The sequence below is a fragment of the Podarcis cretensis genome (genome assembly GCF_951804945.1).
Source record: "Podarcis cretensis genome assembly, chromosome: 6".
NCBI lineage: Eukaryota > Metazoa > Chordata > Lepidosauria > Squamata > Lacertidae > Podarcis > Podarcis cretensis.
Genome location: NC_137175.1, coordinates 78,244,042 through 78,271,823, shown reverse-complemented (window position 1 = coordinate 78,271,823; position 27,782 = coordinate 78,244,042). Strand labels below are relative to the sequence as shown.

At 42.3% G+C, this 27,782-nt stretch overlaps 2 protein-coding genes across 8 annotated transcripts in view; one reads left to right on the top strand and one right to left on the bottom strand.

The window, feature by feature from the left end:
* The window catches only part of FNBP1L (formin binding protein 1 like), a 78,635-nt gene extending 59,635 nt beyond the window's left edge, over nt 1–19,000 (top strand). For 2 of the 5 annotated variants that reach the window (XM_079981494.1, XM_079981497.1), the window contains 6 exons: nt 8,714–8,823; nt 9,078–9,210; nt 10,088–10,182; nt 11,818–11,966; nt 12,398–16,833; nt 18,504–19,000. In XM_079981494.1, coding sequence (XP_079837620.1) covers nt 8,714–8,823; nt 9,078–9,210; nt 10,088–10,182; nt 11,818–11,966; nt 12,398–12,576 — 666 coding nt within the window. In that variant the 3' untranslated portion in view covers nt 12,577–16,833; nt 18,504–19,000. Of the gene's footprint in view, nt 1–1,731; nt 1,747–8,713; nt 8,824–9,077; nt 9,211–10,087; nt 10,183–11,817; nt 11,967–12,397; nt 16,834–18,480 lie in introns of all 5 variants that reach the window. The other 3 variants (XM_079981498.1, XM_079981496.1, XM_079981495.1) reach the window with 3 other exon arrangements.
* The window catches only part of BCAR3 (BCAR3 adaptor protein, NSP family member), an 82,258-nt gene continuing 73,175 nt past the window's right edge, over nt 18,700–27,782 (bottom strand). For all 3 annotated transcript variants that reach the window (XM_079981302.1, XM_079981303.1, XM_079981304.1), the window contains 5 exons: nt 25,682–25,797; nt 23,547–23,718; nt 21,770–21,881; nt 20,947–21,159; nt 18,700–19,643 (listed from right to left, as the gene is read on the bottom strand). In XM_079981302.1, coding sequence (XP_079837428.1) covers nt 19,462–19,643; nt 20,947–21,159; nt 21,770–21,881; nt 23,547–23,718; nt 25,682–25,797 — 795 coding nt within the window. In that variant the 3' untranslated portion in view covers nt 18,700–19,461. The remainder of the gene's footprint in view (nt 19,644–20,946; nt 21,160–21,769; nt 21,882–23,546; nt 23,719–25,681; nt 25,798–27,782) is intronic.

Genomic DNA, 27,782 nt, shown 5'->3' with positions numbered 1-27,782 from the left:
TTAGTGCAGTTGGTCTACAGCTCTGCCATATGGTCATATTACGTGGTACACCCTCTTAGTCACAAAGCATGTAGTTGCTCCAAATTTTGAGACTGGGTTCCAATGTATATTTTGGGTGTGCCTTGGCTTATGCCTTCGTTGTGGCTTTCTTTCATTGTGGCACAAAAGGGTGCTGTTTTGGGGGGAAACCTCCAAATGCTGCTTGGATAGATAGAAGATATTGCACAGAATTTTGAGCCTTGGCTTTTCATCGCTCGGTATGGTCCAAAGCAGTTTTCACAATTGATTGTTTCACAGTTCCTTGTTCTAACCCATATTTCAAGCATCCTTAAATGGAGTCATTTATAAAACAAATCATTGGCATTTTCTGTTACCACATCATAATACAAGGTTGCTAATTAAGAACCTTAATAGGAAGGCTTTTCCCAGTGCTTTTCAGCAAAATTGGATACTGCCAGAATAAGATAAGACGCCATCTGTGTCTTTTTTAAAAAAGATATCGTGCCCCAGAATCAATCTGTGTATGTCTTTTTACCCTTTCCCCGTTTTTATTGGTGATTTAGAAATGATATGTTTCGTAACGCTTGAGTATATAATAAAGTATACACAGTCATATGTAGAATTATAGACTACAGTGGTACCTCGGGTTACATACGCTTCAGGTTACACACTCCGCTAACCCAGAAATAGTGCTTCAGATTAAGAACTTTGCTTCAGGATAAGAACAGAAATCGGGCTCCGGCGGTGCGGCGGCAGCAGGAGGACCCATTAGCTAAAGTGGTGCTTCAGGTTAAGAACAGTTTCAGGTTAAGAATGGACCTCCGGAACGAATTAAGTACTTAACCCGAGGTACCACTGTATTACTCTATAATAGCCTCCAGTAATAAATATTTTGATCTAGAATCACTTTGATTAGAAAGTGTTGAAGATTTTTCACATGGGCTTTTGGGAAATAGTCTTCCAGTTATTCAGTTGCAAAAGTGTTGTTTCCTCTAACTATTCATTTGAGCCTTACCGGTAACTTGAATCTGTTTTTGAGCAAGGATGATGGAAGTCCTCTGATTGCCTAAGAAGATGGACTTCTTTGGCCACGACATTTCTTTACATCAGCCATATCCACCTTAATGACAGTTGTGTTGGCCGGCCAGCTACTTGCCCAAAAAGATGAAACCTAACTGTGGAAACTAGGAAAAACCGGGTTTCAGAACATCATAAAGCGTTGCTGTTTTGCTCCCGGAGCTTCGCTAAACAAGACTCTGTTTACAGTTAACCAGGTCATTGCCATTGTCAAACGCTTCTGCTTTGTGTGGTGTTCCTGTGTGCTTTGTTGTCGTTTCCTTCAATGTAGAAATACGTTAAAGAAATAATAGTTCAACAAGATTATACTGTATTGCACCTTTTCAAGCCATAGGCTGTCATCCCATGACTTGAATTGTGGCTGCTCTTCAATTCTGCAGTGCCTTAGACAATAGTTAAAATGTTGGGAACTTTATGGGGTTCTATTAATTAAGGTTAAAATATCACACACAAAATCTTACTTGGCATCAAGCCCCACTGGGGATTATTCCCAAATGAATATGCAAAGGATTGGGCTGTAAAAGATGCAGATATATATATATATATATATATATATATATATATATATATATATATATATAAATCTTCCTAAATAATGCTTGGTAGCATGAAAATAATACCCTGTTTCTTTCTGTTTTCAACTGTACCGGTCAGTGGTCTGTGAAGACGGTAAGGCCTGTGTGCTGTAAACTTCATAACAACAGCATGAAAGTAGCTTATTGAAATCGTGTCCATCTCATAGTTGCTTTGAGTGAATTGGTATTCAGATGCGTATTCTTAGTCACTCTTTGTCTCATTATCCATTTGTGCTTGGTGTGAACAAAATAGACTCCTGACATTGCGCAGAGGAAAGGAATTCAACCAATAGACAAGGATGTACTCCTGTTTTGCCTCCATAAAATGAGAGTGATACAGTACCTACTCAATCCAGAGCTTCCTTTTTCTACAAGGTGCTTGTGAACGAGGCCTACAAGGGAGTCAGTCCTGTGCATGCCTGGAGCTATACTATCTGAGTCTTATATTTTAAAAACATTTCATTTAGTCCATAACTGATAACCATGGTAGTTATCGCAATACCGTTCCTGAAAGTCTTTGTTGAAGACAGCAGAACCTGATTCCCCCCCACCCCACTTAACACATTCTCTTACACATGCAAAGTAGATGGATTTTCATGGCCAGGTAATAACAAATGAATGTACTAAGCGGTCATCCTCTGAGTAGACCCACTGACTTAACTTAAATCCATGGCCAGGTAATAACAAATGAATGTGCTAAGCGGTCATCTTCTGAGTAGACCCACTGACTTAACTTAAATCCATGGATTTCAACAGCCATACTCTATTGTGGCTTAGCCAGATATCACTCACTATTATTAGGACTTGGTCAAAACTGCTGTTGAAAACTTTTAGCCAATGATGGTGGTTTGTTTAAAATGAAGTCGCCTGGCTGTTTACAACAATCACTGCTATTTAACAATAAATGAAAATAAAGTAATTTAATAGATTAAAATAATTCTGATTAGCGTAAAAAGGCAAACTTTTCTTCTGAGCTTAAGTTGTATTGATCACAGGAGAAATATGCCTCAAAGCTTTCCTAGTTTCTCTGATGTGTATAGCATTGTTCATTGATCATACTTTTACATAACTTCTTTATCCTTATTTGTAAAATCAGCAATTTTATATAACTAAATTCTACAACTTAGTTAAGTGTTCACAATAGGTGTGGCAGACAGAATCTGGAGAGGAGGATTCGAGATAATCTGTTTCCTTTGGTAAAGGAGGCATGAAACATAAATAAGATGCCTATATTTATCCCAGTACTTAATATTTACATATAGATTCGTATTTTTAATTGTGTTCAGTACAAAATAATTTCTGTGGCAGGAAGCTGGTGGCAAATTTTGCTCCTTTATTGCAGACAGTTCCATTTTATTTCAAATAAGGTTTGAAGGTAGAATTATGGCAAAAGTACAATGGAAATGAACAGTTAAGGGGTTAAGTTCCATTGATTCTCATGGAAATTAGAAATGCCTATTTTTTGCGAGATTGTTTCCATAGTTTCTCCTTTGTGTATATTGAGTGAGGCCTTTATTATGCTTAAAAATAAAAGACAATTATGTGAGAGCAAAAGTTACCTCTTATAAACTACCTTGAATGACACAAACCTAAAATCCCTAATGCAGCTCATTGTTCTTAATTAGAACAACTTAATATAATACACAATGCATGATAATTTTATAGTTTTGCATTTAAAATCATGATTTATGTAGGAGCTGTTTAGCACAAGTTCAACACACAGAGCAATGCTTTTAAAAGGAAGGCTTACAACTCTGCTGAAAAGAAGATTAGTATGAGATTTTGGAGGGAAATTAACTTAATAGGCCTTATTGTTTTACAGCCCTTTGAAACAGATTCTCTGAGCAGATGGCAAACCGTAAACACAAACAGACTTTTGAATTCTTGTTTAGCTTGTAATTACTGGTTGGTGCTATAGTTAACTTATTAAATGTGCTCAAGTAGGTGGATTTGTGAGCCTTTTCATTGAAACACCCTGTTTGTAGCTCAGAACTTGTTAATTATAGTCCAAACCAACTAATGTTGGATGTAGTAGGAACTTTTTGCATTGACTTTGGTGGCAGCAACTTTACAAGACTTCGGTAAATTGGAGGTAAATCGTCACATTTGCTTCTGAGCATGTCTGCATTGATATTTGGCAGATTTTAGCAAGAGAAATCTTAGTTGGCCTATTCAGTGCTTTCTTCTTCTAGAAAAATAGGTGCTGGTACGCACTATGAAATTGTTACAGTAAGTTCCACACTTTTTAACAACAAAAAGTGGTGCCAGTACTGCGAATCCTTGAGTACCCCCTGGAAAAACAAACAAGCACGATGGGCCTATTTCTAGTGAATATCAGTAATAATTCTTAGCTGTATTCTGAACCAAGTGGTAAAGGGAATAAGTTAACTTCTGATCCATCAGACTTTCATGTAGACTTCATGCTGCTTTTGATATATCCTGTGGTTAGAGGATAGAGGGAATAAACTTAGATACAGTATGAAGATGCTGTGATGGCTACCACAAGATGTAGCGACGGGTACCAACTTAGATGGCTTTAAAATGATTAGAGAAATCTGGATGGCAAACTGCCAGTGGATGATGGCTGAGCACTGCCTCTCATCTTGGAGATGGGATGCCAGTTATTGGGGAGAGTTTTCAAAGGAAGCTCAAAGTGGCAAAGCAGCTTCTCTCTCCTCCAGATTTCAGCGTGATGGAAGAGAACCTCTGGGAGGTTGGCCTGTCGCCACAGCAAGCTTGGAGAATGGAATTGTGGAGCGTTCTCAACAGGATAAAGAGTTGCGTGCAACTGGGAAACCTAATAATGTATTCTGCTGTTTCTAAATTGCAGAGCACTTTGTTGTCACCATGTTTGCCTATTTTAACGCCATTGAAAATGAGTTAAACCACAGTTTGGCAAAAGGGACTTAAGAAATGGAGTATTATAGGCTTGGTTATGCTACAAGGCCTGCTTCCCTCCTTGCAGCCTCTCCCCGGTGCTGATTTCCCCTCCCTTATCATCACAATTCCCTGGCAAAGAGATTAACAATCATTACTCCTAACCAGGATTTCCCTTAAGTCAGGTGCCCATTTTAAAACTGACATTTCAGATCCCTGGGTTAAGCAGTGCTGAAAAGTTTTAACTTGGGTGCCAGTTAACTTTTTAGCCGCTATTCAGGTGAAAGGGAACTTGCTCTCACTGGGGAGGAAAGCCTCAGGATGGCTTTCAGTTAGCAGGGAGCCAGCACTTCATCTGTGCAAAGGAAATGCATTTTTTAAAAAAATGTATGTTGTGGCAAAAGGTTTAATGAATCCAAGCCACCTCTAGGAATGATGTCTCCTCCCAAAGAATTTTCAGAATTTGAATAGATCTATGGGATAACTACCCTGAGACAGTTACAGATAGGTAGCCGTGTTGGTCTGCCATAGTCAAAACAAAATAAAAAAATTCCTTCCAGTAGCACCTTAAAGACCAACTAAGTTAGTTCTTGGTATGAGCTTTCGTGTGCATGCACACTTCTTCAGAAGAAGTGTGCATGCACACGAAAGCTCATACCAAGAACTAACTTAGTTGGTCTTTAAGGTGCTACTGGAAGGAATTTTTTTATTTTGTTTTTACCCTGAGACAGCCATCCCTGCACTTAATGTGCACAGTTCAGGGATGTTTTCAGATCTGTTTAATAAGATTTTGGTTAAACCTCCGGGTATGCAATGTAAGCCACTTAATAACATCCCTGTTGCTAGTGCTTTGTTGTTGTTGTTGTTGTTGTTTAGTCGTTTAGTCGTGTCTGACTCTTTGTGACCCCATGGACCAGAGCATGCCAGGCACTCCTGTCTTCCACTGCCTCCCGCAGTTTGGTCAAACTCATGTTAGTAGCTTTGAGAACACTGTCCAACCATCTCGTCCTCTGTCGTCCCCTTCTCCTTGTGCCCTCCATCTTTCCCAACATCAGGGTCTTTTCCAGGGAGTCTTCTCTTCTCATGAGGTGGCCAAAGTATTGGAGCCTCAGCTTCAGGATCTGTCCTTCCAGTGAGCACTCAGGGTTGATTTCCTTCAGAATGGAGAGGTTTGATCTTCTTGCATCCATGGGACTCTCAAGAGTCTCCCCCAGCACCATAATTCAAAAGCATCAATTCTTCAGCGATCAGCCTTCTTTATGGTCCAGCTCTCACTTCCATACATCACTACAGTGGTACCTCAGGTTAAGAACTTTGCTTCAGGATGAGAACAGAAATCACACAACAACAACGGGGCGGCGGGAGACCCCATTAGCTAAAGTGGTACCTCAGGTTAAGAACAGTTTCAGCTTAAGAACGGACCTCCAGAACAAATTAAGTTCTTAACCCGAGGTACCACTGTACTGGGGAAACCATAGCTTCAACTATACGGACCTTTGTCGGCAAATTGATGTCTCTGCTTTTTAAGATGCTGTCTAGGTTTGTCATCGCTTTTCTCCCAAGAAGCAGGCGTCATTTAATTTCATGACTGCTGTCACCATCTGCAGTGATCATGGAGCCCAAGAGAGTAAAATCTCTCACTGTCTCCATTTCTTCCCCTTCTATTTGCCAGGAGGTGATGAGACGGAAGAACATTATTATGCCAGCTTTTAATACCTCTTTGGATATTCACAGCCTGTTTCCTCCCCACCCCCACCCATTGTTTTCCATCCCCAAGTTCCTTACGGGTTCTCTTAATGAAATTTTGCCTTCTCTCTGTGATGAGGCTGGCTTGACATTTAGAAGCCCATATAGATCGGTAGAAAATCTCCTGAACTGGAAATTTGGCAGCTCTAATAATGTTCAGATCCAATAATTTTGTGCTCTGCTAGTACTTTCGGGCACAAATAGTTTCATGTTGTCCCAGTAAGCTCCCTGTTGAGAATACCATGTTGGATATTTCTGGCATCGCTGCTCCTTATGACATTGATTACGTCACATTACTTGTTGGGAAAGGGGTTTCCGTGTTCCAGAAGTTCCTCCCTTCCTATTGGAAAAATTGGTGGGGAGCCACTAGGTGGCGCATCGGAAGATGGCTGACAATAACATCTCTCCGACCCACACGAGGTAATTTGGAGGCTATGATGGGGGTAATTAGCCTCCTTAACCCCCCCAGGATTATGGGGGGGACGGCCCTTGCCTGCTGTGCCCTATACCACCCCCGAATTTGTGGGGGTGGGGGCACTAGGCACAAAGCCCTCCTGTGGGATTTTCGGCACTCCTCGACGCCGTCCCCGATTCGCGCCGCTGGTTGCAATGATCTTTAAAAGGAACAAATTTGGACGTGATTAATTGCACATACATCAAGGAAAAAGGGGAGTAAATACTGCTGACAGAAGAGATCTCTGATAACAAGATAACAATAAAATACGAGAAGAACGTCAAGATACGGTAATGACTGAGGGGGGAGGGGGGGAAAACCTGCCTCTACCTTTTTATGTGACTTAACAAGAATCCCCCTCCCCTAATGAGTCAGAAATTAAGGACTTAAGCTGTGGATTTAAGGCTGTGTGGAGATAAACTTTCGATCCAAAGCAATGTTTCAAGATGAAGCTGGAAAGCTAAGAGTTTTGGAGTGACGCAGTCAGGAAAAAATGCCGTTCGCCATTTTGTGAGGCATTGTGGGAGCTCTTGGGTCTGGGAGGAGAAAGAGAGAAATAGAGTTGTTTACACATCGTGAATCAACTCCTCGGTGGGACTTAAGAGCGACAAATGCCAAAATTTACGATGGAAAAAGTGATGTTATCTACGAAGGAGATATATGGAAACCATCTGAACTTAGTGGAGGAACGGGAAATCCACACAGGATTATTACACTTGCTATCGGCTTAAGGAGACTAACAGAAGAGATCGTAAAGGAAAAAGAGAAATTATATGAACAAGATATGATGTGGCAACACCAAGATAAGACTGGATAGAATTATGAACTTTGTTTGGACTGATTGGGACTGATTTGGACATTAACGCAGTAATAAGATGATCTGAATCCCCCTTTGGATCTTGAAGTATGGGTTCCCCCAACAAAGTTTAAAAAATTGGCTTTGTAATTCGGAATTTATATGATGTGATTTAATTTGATGTGATTGGCCAGTTAATAAAAATTATTTTTTAAAAAAAAAAGAAAGAAAAATTGGTGAATAATCTGTGGGGATCGTCTTCAGTGGTGGGGAGGAGCAATGTGAGCAAGCTTTATCAGGGTTTGAGGTTCTAGGGGAGCCTGGGCCGATGTAAGTTACTTTTTACGTGGTTATCAGCCACGTTTTACATCTCCTAATACAACTTCTTCATGATTTGGTTTTTTAAAAACTGCCCAAATTCCCTGTAATTCCCAGTTTGGTTCTGACTGCCCTTTTTATTAACAATAGAAAATCCCAAGGCGATCTATGGAACTTGGCAATGAAAATGTTGCTCTGTTAAAATCTTAATAACTTGGAAATGTGTCTGTCAAAAATCATGTCAAGACTGAGAGTCTTGTCGCACTTCAGATTCATTGTGCCTTGTGATTTTGAGGGGTAGATGTCTTATCAGAAGCAGTAATGTTTGTTACAAGAGGCTAAACATGGCTACTTTTACCATAATTTACCCTAAACCTGTCTAGTCTTGCAACTGCTTGTTCCATAACGACCAGAGGTTTTCCAGCAGTGTCACCAATTGAGCCTACACTCCCCTCATTCAGGCATTTGAAATATTTTGCAGGGTTCCCCCCCCCCCACAAATTAAAGATCCTTTTTTCATTCTGGTTCACTAGTATATTTCCACACACACCCCTTCTGAGTATATTGCCTCTGAAATGGATTTGCTTTCCCTTCAAGATTATTTAACACATGGAAGAACTGTTTATAATCTGTAACATCTTGAAAATCTCAGATTGAGGGGGGGGGGGAGGAATCACAGACCATCAAGAAAATAATTCAGTCTGATGTGTGCATCCCCTGCCCCCGCCCTGGAGCTATGCTTTGCAGCATTGTGGTGTTTAAAAAAACAGTTCTTCCTCCAGTGAGGAAGTCCTGTTGGTTATGTGTGAGGTGCCAGCAGAAATGTAAGTAGCTGCACTTTCTGAGGGTTGTATTTTCACTTGGTTTCAGGGCCCTGCTCAAGAAGATTTCAGCCACCTGCCTCCAGAACAAAGGCGGAAAAAACTGCAGCAGCGAATTGATGAACTTAACAGAGAACTACAAAAAGAGACAGATCAGAAGTAATTTTGCTTTTCTGTTATTGTATCTTGACCTTATCTTTACTGCTCTTTTCCTAGGCATCGAGATGTCTCTTCTGCAAACATCAATTTGTCTTTATTTTTCTGTGTTGTTCATGAGTCCTCTCAAACCCCATAGTTTTGGGGGTGTCCTGAGTGTTAAGAAATTGTACTGCTTTCTCTTCCTCCCTCCTCAGTTTCATTGTTGCAAGGAAAACAATTTTCTGATTCGATATACTTTTTTTTTCTTTCTACAGAGATGCGCTCATCAAAATGAAAGATGTATACGAGAAAAACCCGCAAATGGGTGATCCGAGCAGTCTTCAGCCAAAGCTGGCTGAAACTATGAGCAACATGGACCGCCTTCGAATGGAAATTCACAAGAATGAGGTTAAAATCTATTAAGACATTTCGAAAGAAGGCTGGTATAAGATTTCAGATGCCTCTTGATAAGGAATCCTCCAAAAAATTCTGAAAGGGTATTCATAATGTGGGGAAAATCCTGGTTGCTTTTGCACTCCATCCATTTACAACAACTGTCACTTTAAAGCCACCTGGCTTTAATGTTTCCAATTTAGTTAAAAAGGAGAGATTTGTAAAAATCCTATGGCAGCCCTTGCCTGTACCTTTAGAGATGTTCGAGCCCTGAAACAAGAAGCATGTAGCTATTCTCTACAGAACCAAATAGCCGGAAGAGCACTGGTTTGAAAATATTTTTGCAGATTCAGTTTTTCTGTATCTGTGGTACCAGAGCTGACAAATCGTACACTTATGGGTGTGGATTGGGAGACTTCCTGAACAGATGAGTGAGTTAAGAGAAACTGAAGAATTTTTAATATAGTACTGGCGGCGTGTGGTACTTGTATATACCCATCAACTGCCCCCCCCCCCCAAGGGACATCCCATTTTTTTCTTGCAAGAGAACAGCAGCCAAAATGGCCGCCACAATCTCCGGCTGCACTTTTTTCGGGCATGGCACCACAAAACGCACATTTTTTGGGTGCTGTGTCCCAAAAAGCCCCTTTGGGAGGAGCCACGAACTTGTATGGGTCATGTGACTTGTGCAGGAGTGCAGCCCGGGAAGATGGTATCCCAGTTTTTGTGCCCCTTCATATTGCTTGTGGTGAATTTGGTAACTCACAGTTCCAGAATATTGCTTTAGAATACAAATCTGTTTTGAGAACAGTTAAGATGTGTGTTTGGTCTCTTAAGCATTTATTTTTCTACTGGTGCCAAATGATCTCTGTCTGTCTGTCTCTGTCTCAAGGCCTGGCTTACTGAAGTTGAAGGTAAAGTAGCAGCAAGAGGAGACCGTAGACACAGCAGTGATATCAACCACCTCGTAACCCAAGGACGAGAGAGGTCACTATATTTATCTTTTAAACTAAGTTCACTGTCTTTGCCACTGTCGTTTTCTAAAACAGCAGTCACTGCATCCATCTAGAATTTGATTAAACAAAAAGTATTGCCTTTGCCCCCAGGACCTCCCCAAACCCTTTTCCACTTGGTTTTCTGCCCTCTTCCCTCTCTTTCCTTACTTCCCAGAGATCTAGCCCAGGGGTGGGGAGTTGGAGTCCAGCAATAGCTAGAGGTTGATGGGTTGCCCACCTCTCATCTAGGCACTGCAGTTGTAATTGCTGTGTTACACAAAAGCAATGTTTTTGTTGCTGGAGCTGAAAAGAGAAGGTGGAATTGCAGATAAATTAGGACTTCCTCTTCAAATCTTGTCTTCACCTCTCATGTAACACTCTCTCTCTCTCTCTCTCTCTCTCTGTGTGTGTGTGTGTGTGTGTGTGTGTGTGTCCAACACACGCACGCACACACACACACACACACACACACACACACAGATGTGTGTGTGTCCAGCACATTTTAGTGTTCGTTTTGTACACCTTTTGAATTATGACCGTTTGAATGCTTGAAATTTGAGTGATGAGTGTTTAAATTTATAGGCTTTCCCTTGGAATGCTTTTTTAATTATTGTATCTTTTCATTGATTGCAACACTTTAAGATGAGCAGTATCCATTTTTAAAATGAATTATTTGCTTAAAGAATTGCACCCAACTTCAGATAGTTTCCTATTCCCTCCCTTCTCCTTAAAAGGGCCGGTGAGGTATTTAGCTCTCCTTAGCTGCAGTTAAGGAACAACTGCTCTTCACCTTTTTGTAACTAGCAAGGTGAAACTGAGGCTTAGACAGTCCCAGCAATGACCCAAGGAATGTGACCTCTGATTTAGAAAGCTGTATCAAAAAGATGAAAACCACACATGTACAATTTGTATTTTGGGTAGCCGATGAGGAACAGAGCCCGTACCTTATCTTTTGCCAACAAAGCAAACTTCAAGGACTGTGAATGTTCTTGCTTCATGAGTACAGTGGTACCTCGGTCTAAGAACACTCCTGTTTAAGAATCATTTGGTTTACAAACTCTGCAAAACCGGAAATAGTGTCCCAGTTTGAGAACTTTTACCCTGGTCTAAGAAAGGAATCCGAACAGTGGAAGGGCACCGGCAGCAGGAGGCCTCATTGGCGAAAGCGCGCCTTGGTTTAAGAACGATTTTGGTTTAAGAACGGACTTCCGGAACAGATTAAGTTCATAAACCGAGGTACCACTGTATTAGCATGCATGCAGTTGTCTTCTCCACTCTCACAGCCATGCATGGTTCTGAGGAGAAAATGATAGCAGTTGCATAATTCTGTTCCCATAGACAGAGCTTTAAAAGAGTGTTTCTGTATTCTGCCTATTTTGATCTAATAGGCTCTCTTCTGAAATCAGAGCTCCTTCTTCATCTAAGGACTGTCCTTGGATTCTTATCTATACTCCCTGCCTACGCCTGTATTCATCCGTAGCAATAAGTATGTATGTCAGGGTTTGCCATGCATAGTTACTGTGAGCTGAAACAGAGTCAGCAAATGTTATGATAAGCGTATGGGAAATGTTGGTGTTCTTGGTTTGCAAAGTGTGAAGGTTCCCTTGTCTCAACCATTGCATTGCAGCCCTGAAGGGAGCTACACTGATGATGCCAACCAAGAAGTTCGAAGCCCACCCCAGCAGCACGGCCCCCATAACGAATTTGACGACGAGTTTGAAGATGACGATCCCTTACCAGCCATAGGACACTGCAAAGCTATCTATCCTTTCGATGGTAAGATTAGCTTAAGGGAAATATATTTACACACACGCAAAAATGTGTGTGAATCCTATATATGGCAATTACCTTTTGCCTTACCTAGATAATAATTGTCTGCATATAAATGATTCTAGCAGCTGGTTTTGGTTCTGGGAAATCATGCCATAAATCATTTTTGTTTGACGGCAGAAAAATGCGGCAGCGTGGTAACAAAACAAATATGTTAGATTAGAAAAACAGCCATTGGCGTGCGTTCAGCTTTGCAACAAGAGACCATGTTTTGTCTCCTGGCCTACAATTGGAACATATGCTCCGCTTCACAGATTTGATGTATCCTCCCATGGGTGGAAAATGAGAGCCGAGGGAGCTTGCATGTAAACCCTGCGAGAGCTGTGGCGAAGATTTTCTTATTGTGTGCGTATGTGTGTATCCCCGTTTCCTTCTAGGTCACAATGAAGGCACTCTGGCGATGAAAGAAGGGGAGATTCTGTACATCATAGAGGAAGATAAAGGGGATGGGTGGACTAGAGCCCGGAGGCAGAACGGAGAAGAAGGATACGTGCCAACATCCTACATCGATGTAACTCTAGAGAAGAACAGTAAAGGTGCAGTAACCTATATCTAACCTCCAGCCCGTCGGCTTAACAATGAACATTCCTTAAAGAATCCTGAAGCACACAGATGGATGGAAAGTGTTAAGAGCATTCGGGAAGCCTTTCAATCTGTTGTTCACCATGTGAGCTCGTCCGGGGATGTCTGTACTGAAGCTGGAAGAACGTCTGCCTTTCAATGAGTTTCTTGACACAGCTTTGGCCAGTGCCATGTCCATAAGTCTTCTTTCTCTGCCTCTGTCTGCTTCAGGGCTTCTAAGCATTATCCTACAATCAATGGTTAATCTGTTATGATTTTGATGGTTTATTTTTTGGGGAGGAAAACCTTTTACTGGCTTAAATGTTTTTTTAAAAATTGATCACCATTACTATTATTTCCATGGCATCAGTGTATACAGTCCATGAGCCAACCCCTGCCCCCTTCCCAAATCCACCCCCACCCAAAAAAAAACAAAACATTTTCCAATACCCAGCTAATAACTATAAGCCCAGTGCAGTGAAAATGGCCCTGCTGCAAATAAAGTGGGCAAGCAGATCTGCTTTTGCTTTTCTGAATGCAAGCCTTTCTTCCTTGTTCTCTTGCCCGGTTCTGCATTGTGCATGGAAAACGGCTGACAATCCAGTGCAATGAGGTGCAGTTCAGAAAACAAAGAAACCGTTTCTGCTGCGAATGTACAAGCCATTGCTTAGGTGTAAGAGGTTGCTGCTAACGTTTACAAACATGCATGTCGCGTACGCATTATTGCAGTTTTTACTTTGCAAAAATCAACGAGCGGCACTTTCCCATCCTACAAAGGATGAATGTGGAAGGTAGCTGGGGATGTGCATAGCTAGTAACTGGGGACTCCGCAGGCGTGCAGCATTCTGATGTGCCCCTCTTTACTTCGTTCCTACCTGTTAAGAACTTTGAATGTAACGTGGGTTGCTGAAATGACTTCCTTCTCCTTGGGATTCCTGACGAGGTTATTCTGTCGGTAAAAGGCAACTTCCTCTTCTCTTGCACTGACACTGAAAAAACATCTCTCCTGGGAAATATCTGATCCAGGAGTCCAGGCAACGCTGCATCTCAATTTCATGTGCACAAATTCGGTGTGGACCACCCCATTCAGTCCACCAGAAGGAGCATATCTCATATGTGAAGGAAGGTGGGTGCTGATGAGCTCCCCTTTGCTCAAATGAAAATCCCTGTGTGCACATTGGAGCGCCTGGGCCTGGAATAGATCGCTGGACTCTGATGATAGTTGCTGATGCACCTCTATAAGTAGAATTTTCTAAGTGCTACTAGATAACCTGTACATTTTCACTTGGGCTGGGGAGTTATTCTGGTAGCAAAGTTGCACTAATTTGCTACTGGATGAACTGCTGTCTGGAAGCTAGGAGTGCTTGAAAAGGCTTGGTGCCATTACCTGTGCATAGGATTTATTTTCTAACCATTTAGAGGGGTTATTTTATTTTATTTTTTACTTTATTCTATGAGCACACTTCTCTCTCTGAAGGCCTCTGGTAATTCTGTTCTTCTCTTTTTTCCTCTTGGACTGCAGGTTCCTGAAGCGGGTTTCTGAGAAAATGGGCGAGATGTTGAAGGAGGTTACATGCAGCTGCTTTTTTTTTATTTTTAGGGGGGTGGGCGAGGGAAGGAAGGGAGTAGGGAGTTAGGCCCAGCAAGATGGGCAAAAGCCAGTTGCATGAAGGCATGCAGGCAAACATGACTCACTAACCATGTTAGCATCCCTCTGTGTATTCAAAATCGTTACAGTAAAGCCACAGCTCCATTTCAGCAGAACCAAACCACCTGAAAACGCATTCCTTTCGTGGTTCTGAAAAAGCCCTCCTTTTGCTGTCTGCCCGTTGCATTGCCTATTGGCTGTTTCGGCTGCCTCATTTTCCATGCCCATTTTGAGCTGGCATTGAATTGAAGCCATGTCATCCTTCACAGTCTCTGCCTGTGCCACCTCCATTCTCGCCCTAACCTCCTCCTGCATGTCTAGATACGTATCAGGACTGCCTGCCTAATGTTTTGTATTTCCATAGCTCTTCCTCCTCTTCTGCATTCGTAGCAAAACCCCACTTTACTGTAGTTCTGTTATCTCCAGCACTAAAGTTTGTTTTCCTTTCCATTTCATTTTCCACTTAATGCTGCTATTGTTACCTTTTTCTTTTTCTTTTTTTTTCTCATTATGACCATCATCATTACATTCCAGTTCTTCTTTTGTGTTGCGACTGATGTGCAAAAACCTAACATTCATTTTGATTTGGGGGAAAGGAACGTGTCCCAGCAGCCCATCTTCAGCACCTCAATAACCTGTGAGCACTGAAAAGCCTGAGATTTAACAGCACAGATTTTTTTTCCACCACAAGACAAAACGACTGTTTTCAGAAGTGCTTGCCATTCAGATGCTGCCTTAAAACTCTCGAGTGCCTAAATCTGTTGATTGCCAACACTTACCACTTCAGTATCCCACAAAGGGCTCTGAGCCTCTGCTCCGAATGACCTCCTGCATCTTTCTACAGTACTACAGCTGCTGGTAGCCTTGGCAGATGCTTTCTGGGCCTCTGCCTCAACATGATACATGGTGCATTGTAAACTTTATGCATTGGAAGCAAAACACATGTATCGTTTTCATTTTATGTCTAATGAATGTTTTTAATAGGATTTTTATGGAGCCTTTTTTTTTTCTTTCCTTGATTGTCTCTTATTTCTTGAGTTGGCGGGGCAGGGTTGGGTTGGGGAAAGACTCCAGTTTCTAATTAACTGCAGTGCTAGTCTGTTTCCAAGTGACGCTTCATTGTAAGGACCATTTGAAAAATTGGAGTGATACTTTGTAATGATCTATGTGCACTTTTACTTGTAAACATTTGAGATTTGAGAAATGTTTATACATGTAAATATAGTTGTCTGCAGCACACACCCCATATTGACCACGTTGTTTTGTCTGCCATTTGTGAGTTCTGTTAATGAAATCATCCCTACATCTAAAATAAATAGGGGAATCTTAGAATATGGGGAGTTGGGAGGGAGGGAGGGAGGGAGGAACCATTTAAGTTAAAAGCTTCATTGATCCAGCTTTTTTTGCTGTTTGTGGTAATGTTAAAAACAAACCAACCGGTTTTCTAGGGGTAGGGTGGGGGGTGAAGCAATATTTGGACACAGCAGTGCTGGATTCCTTTAGAACTTTTTTCAGTGTTATTAGGAATTGTACTACCAGTAAAACTAAAATCTGTGTGACTATTGTGGTCTCTTCTTTTTATTATTAAGTGTGCCACTATTACGCAAATGACATAGTGTATTTGCAGGGGCGGCGGCGGGGAATTAAACACTAAAGGTTAGATTTTTTCGGATATTGTAAACAGGGTTATTTATATGATGTGACCTCTTTACTCATTACTGACAAAACTACATTGTATTAGTCATTCAGCTTTTGGGTTTTTAAAAGACCAACCTAGTGGTTGTTTTTTAAAAAAGAATATTATTATTTCAAAGTTAAATATAATGAGAAAATGTTCTCAATATAACTTGCAGCCAAGAGCCCTGTAGATTGTGCCTAATGAACTCATGGGCTTCTACTAAATAACTCATAGCAAAGGACTAATAACCGTTCTTTCATGCTACTGTTTTTCTAGGAACAGGATTTGTTTCCTCAGGAGATATTCTTTCTGTGGTATAAGGCACAGTGAATTTATGAGGGTTATTACATTTAAAGGGAGGGGGGGAATATTTGTACTTGCACAGTTAGCTAAAATCATGCTGAAATTTTGAACATGATGAATTGTCTTGAGTCTTACAACTTTCCAGTAATTTTTAATCTTTTGTGCACGTGTTGATTTTTAAATGTTTAAATGCTTTGTTAAAAAATAGTGGTTCTCTTGAAAATATTTTCATGGAATTAAAAGCAACCTTTTCATGGCCCGGACAATTTCCTTGTCTTCTGTTGCAGGCGAAGGAATAGGTGGCTTTAGGTGCCGCCCCTTTTTAATGTTAACATGCTCATGCTTAGAAGAAGGCAAGAGCATTCATTTGGTTAGAAGGACAAAGCCCCCCATTTTCCTGTTAGCAGGCCCAGTTCAGACAAGCAGATTTAATCCCTGGTGCCAAAACTAAGCCCCCAAGTTACCTGAACAATTCCTTTACATGATCGGTTAACTTGCAGTTCTATAACCCTTAACTTAGTTCCACTTGAATTTCTTCACATGCTTTAGGAAGGAGTTAGAGGATGGAGCAAGCTGAGGGGCAAAGAACCTCTAGTAACATCAGAGCCTTTCAGCATGCCTGGGTAAGTGACCATATATAACAAATAAGCAGCATTGTTTTGTCTGGTATGCAGAGGTGGGTGGAGTACAGAATTCGGGGGGGGCAGCAGCTGGTGGTTGGGGAATTCGGGAGGATGGAATAGCCTGGGACATTGTCATTGGAGCTTCTGTGCAGTTCCACATATGCAGAAAAGAGCTTTGCAAAGTTTTTGGAGCAAGTGTCTATCCAGCCCCCTCTCCCTCTCCCTTAATCAGTGCCGTCTGTATGTATGCCAAGGAGTTGCAGCCAGCATGCTTGCAGATCAGTTACATTCTCCATTTGAGCCCTGCTTTCCTTGGTAGATCTTTGGGCAGCTGCCTCCTTCGTCTTCTGCTGGCTTCAAAATCCAGAGCGGGTCTTTTGTGTGCTCATTCCTTAGCTTTCTAATGCCAAAGAAGTGGAAACTTGTGTCAGAACTTTGTGACTCTTGACTGGGAAGCTGCAGATTAAGACATGCCTTGCGATGATTGCAGGGCACGTGCTTGAAAGCAATGAGGAATGCACTAGAGTGTGAAAGCTATCCAAAAAAACCTTGGCATTATTTTGCTTTACTTCTTTCTTTTTTAAGTGTCACATTTCCCAACTTCGCTAGTTTGGTAAAAAGCTGTGGGCAGCAGGCCATGGTGGAATCGAGTGCCTTTTTTTAATTAAGCCTGATTGTTTGGTCTGTCTTGGGATTCCTGTCATGGTCACCACCATGCGTTCCAGCATACAGGCAGAAAGATAGATGGGTGTTTTTTCTTTGAGCCATTGTTGGACAAACTGGTTGCAGGGAGAGAATGTTTTTGCCTGTATAGTTCCCTGATACTTTATGAGGGGGAAACGTATATACTTTAAATAAACAATAGTGTGGCTGGTGCTTTATGAAGTACCACAATCCAAAGTAGTCACCTTCCCTCCCAAGCCTTTGTCTACTCTTTTCTCCATATACTCTGCAGACGGCTTGATTCGGGCATCAGGGGATCTGAGAAATGTTACATGATACAAGTAATGAAATACATTTGTGGTAACAATTGTGGACAGAGGGCACTGAGGGCTCTCAAGGCAGGAGAGCAGAACATAAAAGCAGTTTTAGCCAAGGAAGGGGGCCAGAATTACAATGCTGTATGACGTGGTGAACTTCCAGATGCTGCTGGATGCAACTTCCAGCACCCTTTATTTTGTAAATTAGTTTTGAAGGATTTTGTGTTACAAAACAGACAGGGGTACATTTATCATTACCACTTCATTTACATTTAGTGATACTTTTGTTGTAGACACCTTGTGACTGGGAAGAAAAAAGTGTGTGGGGGGGTACTGGTCTTTTGTTCTGTTGCTTAGTGTTGTAGGGGTTTGGGTCAGCATCACTTGGGTAGGTCTTTGTTTATTTATTAATTTTTCATTGGTATTGTGAGAGATTAGGGGGGTCCTGAGCTTGCTTGGTTGCAGTTGCTTGTGTATATGTGGGGGGTCAGGTTAGTCATATTGATTTGTATGATTTTGCAGGGGGATAGGTCATTGTCCTGTGTATGTGATTCAGGGGAACCATACTGGGGTGAAGGCATCCTCCTTTGCTTGTCCCTGTGCTAGTTTTAAGTTTGTTGTTCAACTTTTCTAATAGAGCAGTTTTTGCCATACATGTTGGTACCAGTGGTCTATGTTCATTCCTGATAGGTCCTTGCAGTGTCTAGTTTTGTTTCTGGCTGCTGAGAGCAATTCCATCATCCTTTATCACTACCCTTGCTGCTTGGGACTGATGGAAGTTGGAGAGAGAAGAAAGTTCTGGAGCAAAGATGAGCAGGTCAGTTCTGGACAGCTTGGGCCCCTCAGTTTATCCACTCCCATTTCACAGAGGCAAAAAACAAAACACTTCCACCATGAGATGCTTTAATTCACAAGCACATGTACAAGTTTCCCTATCCATTTTAAGGGATATCATACAACTGATACCTTCTGCAAAGCCATTCCTGTAACTTCTAGTCTTACTTACATTACAGTTTATTAATAACATTTTTGATGCAAGACTAAAAATACTCTAATAAAACCACTGTGTCAGCAATACTTTACGTAACAGGACAGTGTCTTTGTTGAGCGAGAGATAAAGATATCCGTAATAAATAAATAATGATTTCTTTGTAAATCAGTAGTCAAATCTTATTAGGCAACTAAATTTTTAAAAAAATGCACATGGTGCAATTTACAAATCCCGAAGGTGCTGCAAATGAAACTGCATACAGCAAAAGTATGCAAAAACGATTGGCAGTGGCAACAAGTACTCTCACACCCCCTTCAGCAATTCTCTATCGATTATGACCCAGAAAGCGCTACCCTTTTTCTCAAGGAGCCGTGCATGTGAATTCACATTGTGATCCCTGTTTTGGCTGGAATCACTACTGCCAGTAAGGAGAAACAGTTTTTAAGAATGTGCCAAACAAAAAGTCTGTCAGGGAATACAAATATTCCTGTAAAATACTTTTCAGGAAGTACTTCCTCCCCACCCCCCAAAAGGCACCCTCTTCTTACTCTGAGGGGATAGGGAAAGGCAAACATTTGATGCAGGCCTGTTTTACAGTGTATTTTCTTTAAGTTAAGTAACTGAACCAACTATATCGTTGAGTGTCCATTGAGCATTTCACTGCTCAATCTGTTGTTTTGCTAAAGGGGGTTCTAATTTTCGGGAGAGTGCAGTTAAGATCTGGCTGAATTTCTCGTATCTTTCACTTTGGTTAACTTGTGCTCCTTTGCTGCCCCAGAGCAATCTCATCTGAAATTCTGTTTTGAAGATCTCATTCATCTCGTCATCTGGCTGAAAACCTGATGGGAGGAAATGGAAAATAAATTACTGTAAAATAGCCTTCTCACCATGAAGGCATCCAAGACAAGCACCTTTTACTGCAACAGACTGAAAAGGCCAGCTCAGAAGTCTGGCAATGCTTCTATGCAAGAGCATCTGTAGAAGCAAACTTTGTGATCTGGTGATAAACCACGTTGTTACCTTGCAGCGCTGTGGTAGGAAAGCAGGGTGTCAGAGTGACATCGCTGAGGCGGTTTCGCCCCAGTGAGGAAGCAGCTTCGCAACCCAATCCTTCTCCTGCTTCTCCACTGGCTTGCACAAGGCTCCGTTAACTGCTTAGTTAAGGGAAGCAGCAACCACCGTTCAGCAGAGCAGTTTCACGGAGCTGCCACCTTGGGCAAGCTGGTGGCTCCATAAAACTGCTTGGCTAAGGCAAGGACAGCCACGCTCCTCAACAGAGCAGTTTAAAGAAGTGGAAGAACAAGCAGTATAGGCGCCTCACCGAAGCAGCTTGTTCCTCCCTCTTTACTGGTATGAGGGCAGTTTCACTCAGTGGTATATTGCAGGTGAAGCTGGACTCAGGAGCAGTGGCAGTTTCACCCACAATATACCACCTGAGTGAAGCTGCTGTTGCAGTCTTCACATAAGGCAAAGGAGCCGCCACTGCCCCAGCCACCACACACACCCCTCCAATGCTACGCCACTGGGTCAGATTATCATCCACATGACTGCATCCCTAGGAGATGCTCTTCATATCAAAAACTAGCCACTTTGAGGAGGGTACCCAAAGTGGAGGGCTGCCTCCCATCCCCCCAGTGACCAAACTGGATAAACAAGGAAACTAGTTCTGGACCTGCCAATCTCATCCCATAAAGCTTTTGCCATCTTAAAAACCTATTCATCCAACCATACTTTAAACCTGGTAATGAGAAATGTTTCTCATAGATGTATCACCTACAACAAAGCCTAAACCTCAGCTTCTTAGGCCCAATTTGAAGCTGTCGTGCTATATAACTAGTCATGGCAAGTACCTAAAAAGGGCAGGCACTTTGTTCCTCAGTTCAATCAACTTGCAAGGCTTGGCTGATTCCAGCTTACAACACTGTATAGACATGGGCAACAAGCACAGCGTACACCAAAGCTGCTACTTTATGCAGACTGCAAATACCAGGAGCTGCGTTTGATGCATACCCATCCTGCAACATCACTCTGCAAGGGAAGATCTAAGAAACAAGACCTGTTTTCAACAACCCTGAATGTGATTCCCTCCCCCCTCATTTCTGTGGAATTAAACAGTGTGCAGCAAGTACATTCCCCTCCTACCTGCTAACATCCTTTCCGCATTTGCGCTGTACAGGTCAGCATTCTGCGCTATCAAGCGAGCAGTTGCCAAGTGTTTCAGCATTATTTCGCAGCTTTGGTCTGTGTTCTCCCACACGTCCATTCCATCAAACACAACAGCCTGGCGCTCCAAAAGCATAACAAGAGGCATCAGCAGGGGGACAGTGACCACATTTTGTGGAACGCAGGTTGCCTCTGAAAAACAAAAGGTAAAAAACAAAACATTTTGCCCCCTTGCTAGCTAGAGGAACCAGCCTATCTCATGTCATACACAAGCAGGATTTCATTAATTTGCTGGCTACGCAGTTCTGTAATATGACCACCAATTCGCCCCAGGCAAAATGCTGCCTGATGCAGATACAACCCCTTTCGTTGGTTCCTTCTTCTCTCCCTAACCATGACTTGTGCTCTTTGCTTGGCAAGTGGATAAAAAAGTTGACCTGCCCGTAGGTTTCTTCTTGTTGCATCACCAGAGAAGCAAATTAGATGTTCAGTGGAAATTATTCACTGTTCCTGAAGATCTAATTCATGCACTGCACATGGATTATTTTGTTCAAAGCATTTCAGTGACAGGGAATGATAGAATACCCCTCCTTCCTGAGTTATTTTTCCCACACAACAGGAATGAACCATGAGTAAGGCAGGATGTGGTTACATCTAATGCATTTTGTCCGTTACCATGACTTTTAGGACTTGGGCTTTCTCCCGCACTCTCCATTAATGCAATAACAGATGTGGCCTATGGACTTGATTAGACTCCACTGATGATGACAGTGATAAATGTGATGCAGCTGCCCTAACTTACCTCTTCCTTCATGCAAGGCTTTGCTGAACGGCTTTAGCTGCTTCTCATATATAATGGCTGTTTGTGTGTAGCAGTGCCTCAGAGCGGTCCACGTTTGCTCTAACCTTGTGACCTGTAGAGGAAGAATAACTAAACTGTCAAGCAGTCCCTGAACAACAAAAATTGAACATGGTGCAACTTAAAAGAAGGGGTATTTCATACAAATCAGCAACATTTGGCTGCTGTTCCATCAAGTGTGCAGTTTGCATCCTCAGAGAGCAGAAGCTGCCTGTGGGAAACTGCCCTAACATGCTGTATGAAGTGGCAGACTAGAACATTTGCTTGTTAGCTGAAGCCGTCCCAGCCACCAGCCCTGCTAGGTGTTTAAAAACAGCTCATCCCAGCAAAGGGCTGCAGCAAATCTGCAGCAAAGGACTCCCTTTTAACAGTAAGCTTGGTTGGGGCCCCCCGACCTATTCTACTCATCAGATGGTCAGGGTTTCCCAAATTTTGGCCTCCAGCTGTTTTTGGACTACAACTCCCATCATTCCTAGCTAGCAGGACTAGTGGTCAGGGATGATGGGAACTGTAGTCCAAAAACAGCTGCGGAGCCAAGTTTGGAAAACCCTGTAAAAACAGTTCTTCCCAGGTATCCAATCTGATCCCAACAAAGGGGTATAGCAAATGTGTCACACTTTGGAATGACTTGTTTTTTAGCAGTAGGCTTGGGCCCTCCCAAGTCAGCAGTTTAACTCAACAAACCCTCCAGCCTGCCATTTTACTTGTGAATGGGCATTACCCATAAGATCTAATGAGCTTGGCTACAGTAAAGCTAATACCTGTATAAATGATGAATTTGCATATCTGGAAGTGGATCGCTGATCACCCAGCATATTTCTTAGCGCCTATTAGGAATCCTTGTGCATCTTGAACTACAATTGTAAATGCTATTCTGCGGTGCCGGAATAAGAAGCACTGTGCGCAAGGATGGGAATGACATCTACTCAACACTGGCTCAACCTCTAGCACTAGGTTTACTCACCATATTTTAGTAAAGATACAAACAAATGTTAGCAGTAAGGAGGACAGCCATAAATACAGTAATGTCGCAGGACTGCAAACACTGGCCAACCCCACTTGATGATCAGGGAAGCTGGGACTAAATCTGGAGAATCATTCCAGACAGTAAGGTGGCGTGTTTTTTACCAGCCCTGTGGATCATTTTTACCTACCAGTGAGTAGCATTGAAATCCGTATGGATTTTTTGCTGCTCTTCACTCACAGGTCTGTAGCTCTTAGCCTACAGTTAATTCCTTATACTAGAAAAGGCTTCTTGATTATAGTTGAGGAAATCCAGGCTTACGTGCTACTTATTAAGGTTAGTAAGTCAGCTATGAACCTTGCTTAATGAGTGAACCTAAACCACAGTTAGTAGACGATAGTTAAGTTGCTGCGATGGGTTCAGACATAATGCTAAGCTGTGATTTAATAAACAATGGCTTCGTTTTGTGTGTGAAGCCCTCACGTGGGTGCAATCTTACTGTCTGCAAGGTGTCCCAGGAGTCATAGGATAGATTGGCTCTTCCTCTCTGATATTGGATGGGTGGATCCAATGTTGGAGACACCTCTTTGGTCAAGCCAGGGTGTTGGGAGGAGGAGAGTCGGGTATTCCAGAACAGGAAATGAACAGAAGAATGCCAGAACCTTATCCAATGCCTTGCTCAGCACAAAAGGCAGTTCCTCTTTCCCCACACCTTAAGATTGCATGCTATAGTTTAGTGTGGGGAATTCCTTTTACCTGAGGCATTTCCAGAGCTTTCATTATAGCTGAAAATGCATACAGATCCCCCATGGAGTCTTTGAGTTCCACAGCGACCTGGATGATCCTGTTTAACGTTGCAACTCGTTCTTCTAAGTTTCCTGTGCAGCCGAGAATATCAACCGCTATCCCTATTGCCATGGTGTTGTGTCTAAAGGGGGAAAGAAATCAGAAACAGTCTTAAGATATCAGGAGAGCCATGAGATTTCAAGCTGCCCATGGAACTGAATCCAAGCACAAATATGACCTTAAAGTACTGTGGTGACGTCATGCAGCATGCATTTATTTATAATAAAGCAGGAGATCTGAAGAAAACAAGTGCTCTCTGTTCTTAGAGGTTGCACAGCACACTCACAAGCAGGAACTTTCTCAGAAAGTTCCTTCCTTCCTGAGGAGCGTTTCTTAAAGTGTGTGTGTGGATATAGGATGAATTTTTAAAATTATTGTTTTTATGGCTTTAAGAATGCTTTCCTTCTTACTGGTCCCCAAAATAAATTGTCCAATTAATTATTTAGCCGATCAAAATATTTAAGTCAATTAAGTGACTAAAAATTGCAAATATTGTTACAATACATTTCTGTCAATCTACCACAGCGTGACAAATCTCTATGTAAGAGGAAAATACTCATTTAGAAGGATCACACCAGAATAATCAATCTGCCAGCTTTCATTGGCTTAATTAATGGTTTATTATAAATGTGGAGATGGCTCCCTCTTAGCTCATTTCTTTGTGCATGCAGCAAACCATGATCCCTGGGCTTAGATTTACATCCAAAATTGGAATTGTCATCTGTTCCGCTCAATCAAACCAAGATTGGCTATACTCTATGGTTTGTTTGAAGCATGCTAATCCAGGAATCATGGTTTGTTAACTCTTGCTTGCACTGGGAAAGGAGTGCAATGGGAGCCCTTTCCATGTTTACAATAAGCCATTATCTATGGTTAACCATGATGTGGGAACATAGCCATTGTTTCAGTATGAAAACTAGCCAATCATCAACCTAATTGGCAGCTTTTCAAAATCTTTGGGGCTATTTAAGCAAGCTCCAGCAGCGAGTTTGAGAACATTCAGAGTGAATTCTCTCAACGCCTAACAATCATTTTGACAATACTCTCATCGTAGCTACCCTCCCTTTCAAGGAAGAAGAAAGGGGAAAAGGAGACAGTAATGCCTGTGACCAGGCATGACAGGGCAACAAAAGAATGCCAGCCCAGTTGGAAGGGCCTGGTAGGAAAGAACTTGCCAGCCCCCATGCTGGCAGCAGAGGTGCCAAGACTGGCAAAGCAATTTGAAGATGTCTGTGACAAAAGCACAGGAGTGGATCATCTCGTTGCTTGGCAAGAGGAGCAGGAGGAGCTATTTGCCAGTCAGACCATTGTGTGCAATGGGTCTCTCTGATCTGGAGCAGGAAACCATGGCAACCACATGGCTGGCTAAAAGCTCTAAACCACTGCATGCAACTTTTTGAAGAAGAGGGGCGGCCTGGTGGCTTTGAATGCAGACAAGATATTATTTTGTAGGCCTCAAAGGAGGCTTTCAAAGTCCTTGGAGAGATGTTTTGCACTTAAGATTCTGGGATTATCTGTGTTGGCGACATGTGGGAACATAAGGCATTTAGCTTTTCAGGTCGTGCTACAGATCTTTATGGACTTTTTTCCTGCTTAAGAATATCTTCCATTAAAAAAAAAAATTCCCTTGATATCATGGTTTATTTACAAAAACCTGTGCACAGTTCATGATTAAATGCTTCCCAACCCACCCCTGCAATGTTGGTGTCCAGAAGCCTTTAAAAATATAATAATAATAATAATAATAATAATAATAATAATAATAATAATAGGTTCTAATTTTTCCTTGGATAGTCATTTTGTAAAAGGTGCTTAGCCTCTCAGCAGCCCACCAAAATCACACCCTATCACTGGGAATCTATTAGTATGCCATCCGTTAGGAATCTATGCCATAATAGATAAATAGTGGGAGGAAAGGCAGAACGGACAAATACCTTTTTTACAGAGAACAACAATGAATCCGACAATTTTCCTCGGCAGCCTGATATTTTCCGCAGAGCCTACAAGGGGAAGGAAACTTGTAAGGTAGCAATAACAGCGTTTACCTTTCAATTATGTCGAGGCGCAGTTGGTGTCCATACGGCAACGTAATAAGTTCCAGGCCTGAATTCACTCCCATGATTCTCCTCATCTCTTCGGAGACCTCCAGTATCCTAGCAACCTGTCAAGTGCAGCAAGAGTGCGTACGGAATGAGTCAGGGTGGAGACAAGGCAGCCTGAACATTAACCAACATTTATGCTGAAAACCCACAGCAGCCCCAATTGCTCCTTGCTGCTTTACATGCCAGAGCAGCTACCATCCAAAGGCTGCCAGCTTGCTCAAGCAATTCATAAAACGTAAAGCAGCTTCTCTCTCCAAGGGACACACGATTGTTCCGTTCAAACGCTTCATGGGGATCCAGTGTTGGTTATACAGAGCTCCTGCTAGAGTTGCCAACTTTTCAGCCTGCAACTGCAGCTGTGCTTTTAATAGCTGCTTTTATCAGATGGTGACGCTTGCCTCCACACTGTGAAAGGATTCACCTGTTGATTTCTACACATGGGTACTTTTAAAGGGGCAAAACCTCCCCACCCCCAGTCAGCTGGCAAACCCCCAAGCTCCCCTTTCCTTGCTGTTCCTCATTCCACTGCAGCCCATGAACCTCAAGAGTTGTTCCCCATAGACAGAATTCCACTGAGGTTTCCTTCCATGGTCCTCGCTTGGGTGGAACGGTTACCGAGCTCACGGTTCCTTTCACATCTTAACACTTAATTCTTTTTGCAATGAATTTTTGCAAAGGTCAATAGACTGTTTCTCTAGTTGAATTAGAAACTTTTTAAAAAGCCAAGCAAATATACTCTGAAGTTTATAGATTTCTACTGCATACAGTTTAAGCTATAGGTTTGTTTCAGCTGTGTTGGGAAACAGTAATCAACAAAAATTGTCCATTTGAGCACAGCTTAATCCTAGCAGGTAGTCCCAGGACATGGTATAGGAAAGGCACACAATGGGGTGTTGTCAAACATCCCAAGGGCTGGCCTTGTTGAAGCTACAGAGGTACTACCAGAGAGCCCTCTGTGTGAGATCCTAAGTTTCATCATGGAAGGTGGGTTACAAGCATAAGAAACAGTGGCATGGCCTTCTCATTTACCCTAACTACAGGTGGAGAGGGAGGCAGAGAAAAAGCCAAAACAGAAAGGCAGCAATCTCTAGGCTTGCCAGTGGAAAGGTGAACCAATCAAGAGATCAATCTATGTTTGTTAGGATTTGTTTAACCTCCCGCACAGGAACACAGCACATTTGTTGCACTAAATGACATGAAGCAAAGCAAATGCACCTCAAAAGGTGAATTTAAAGCGGTTTATTAAGGCCTGACGTGTTTTAAGTCAGACAGCTCTTCTTCAGGGCTAAACGAACCCCTAAGGAATTGGGTTTGGCTGCTGGCGGCTGTCTTGATTAAACTGTTGCCCACAAGTCAACCGCTTTGAAAAGCACTTGGGCCTTTCAATAAACTTCAAATTCACCTCCTTCCTGCATTTTTCTAACCCTTCTGCTAATTGTTGCCATCCACTGGTCTCAAAAGACAATGGAGTGTGCCTCCAGGGGTAAAGTCAAACCACTAGAGAATCACAGCACCTGCTGTGGCTGCAGAGACCTCTAACTCATAGCTGCTGCGTTACCAGCACCAAAATGACCTCTCCAGGGCAATGCATATGGAAGTCCTGGGCTGCCCAAACAAGTCCTCCCTCTCAGCCTCACTGATGTGGTCCAAAGGAAAGCAGAGCAATATGTTTTGGCACCAGATTGACTGCAGGAGTTGCCAGAAGGAGGTGTACAAGGTGCCACCCAACTGCCTGAGGGACTCCACTCTGGATTTGTTTAGGGTTTACTCCTTAGCTTTTTCTTCTCACAATGATGTCCCGCAAGGCAGAGGGTTTCTGCTAATAGGAGCCATATTATACACAAATGCAACCCCACCCATTCAACCCGCATCAGTTGGAGGTGACATGACCCTCGCTGCTAACAAAAGGGGCATGCCGGTGAAATACAGTGGTACCTCAGGTTACAGACGCTTCAGGTTACAGACTCCGCTAACCCAGAAATAGTACCTCAGGTTAAGAACGTTGCTTCAAGATGAGAACAGAAATCACGTGGTGGTGGCGGCG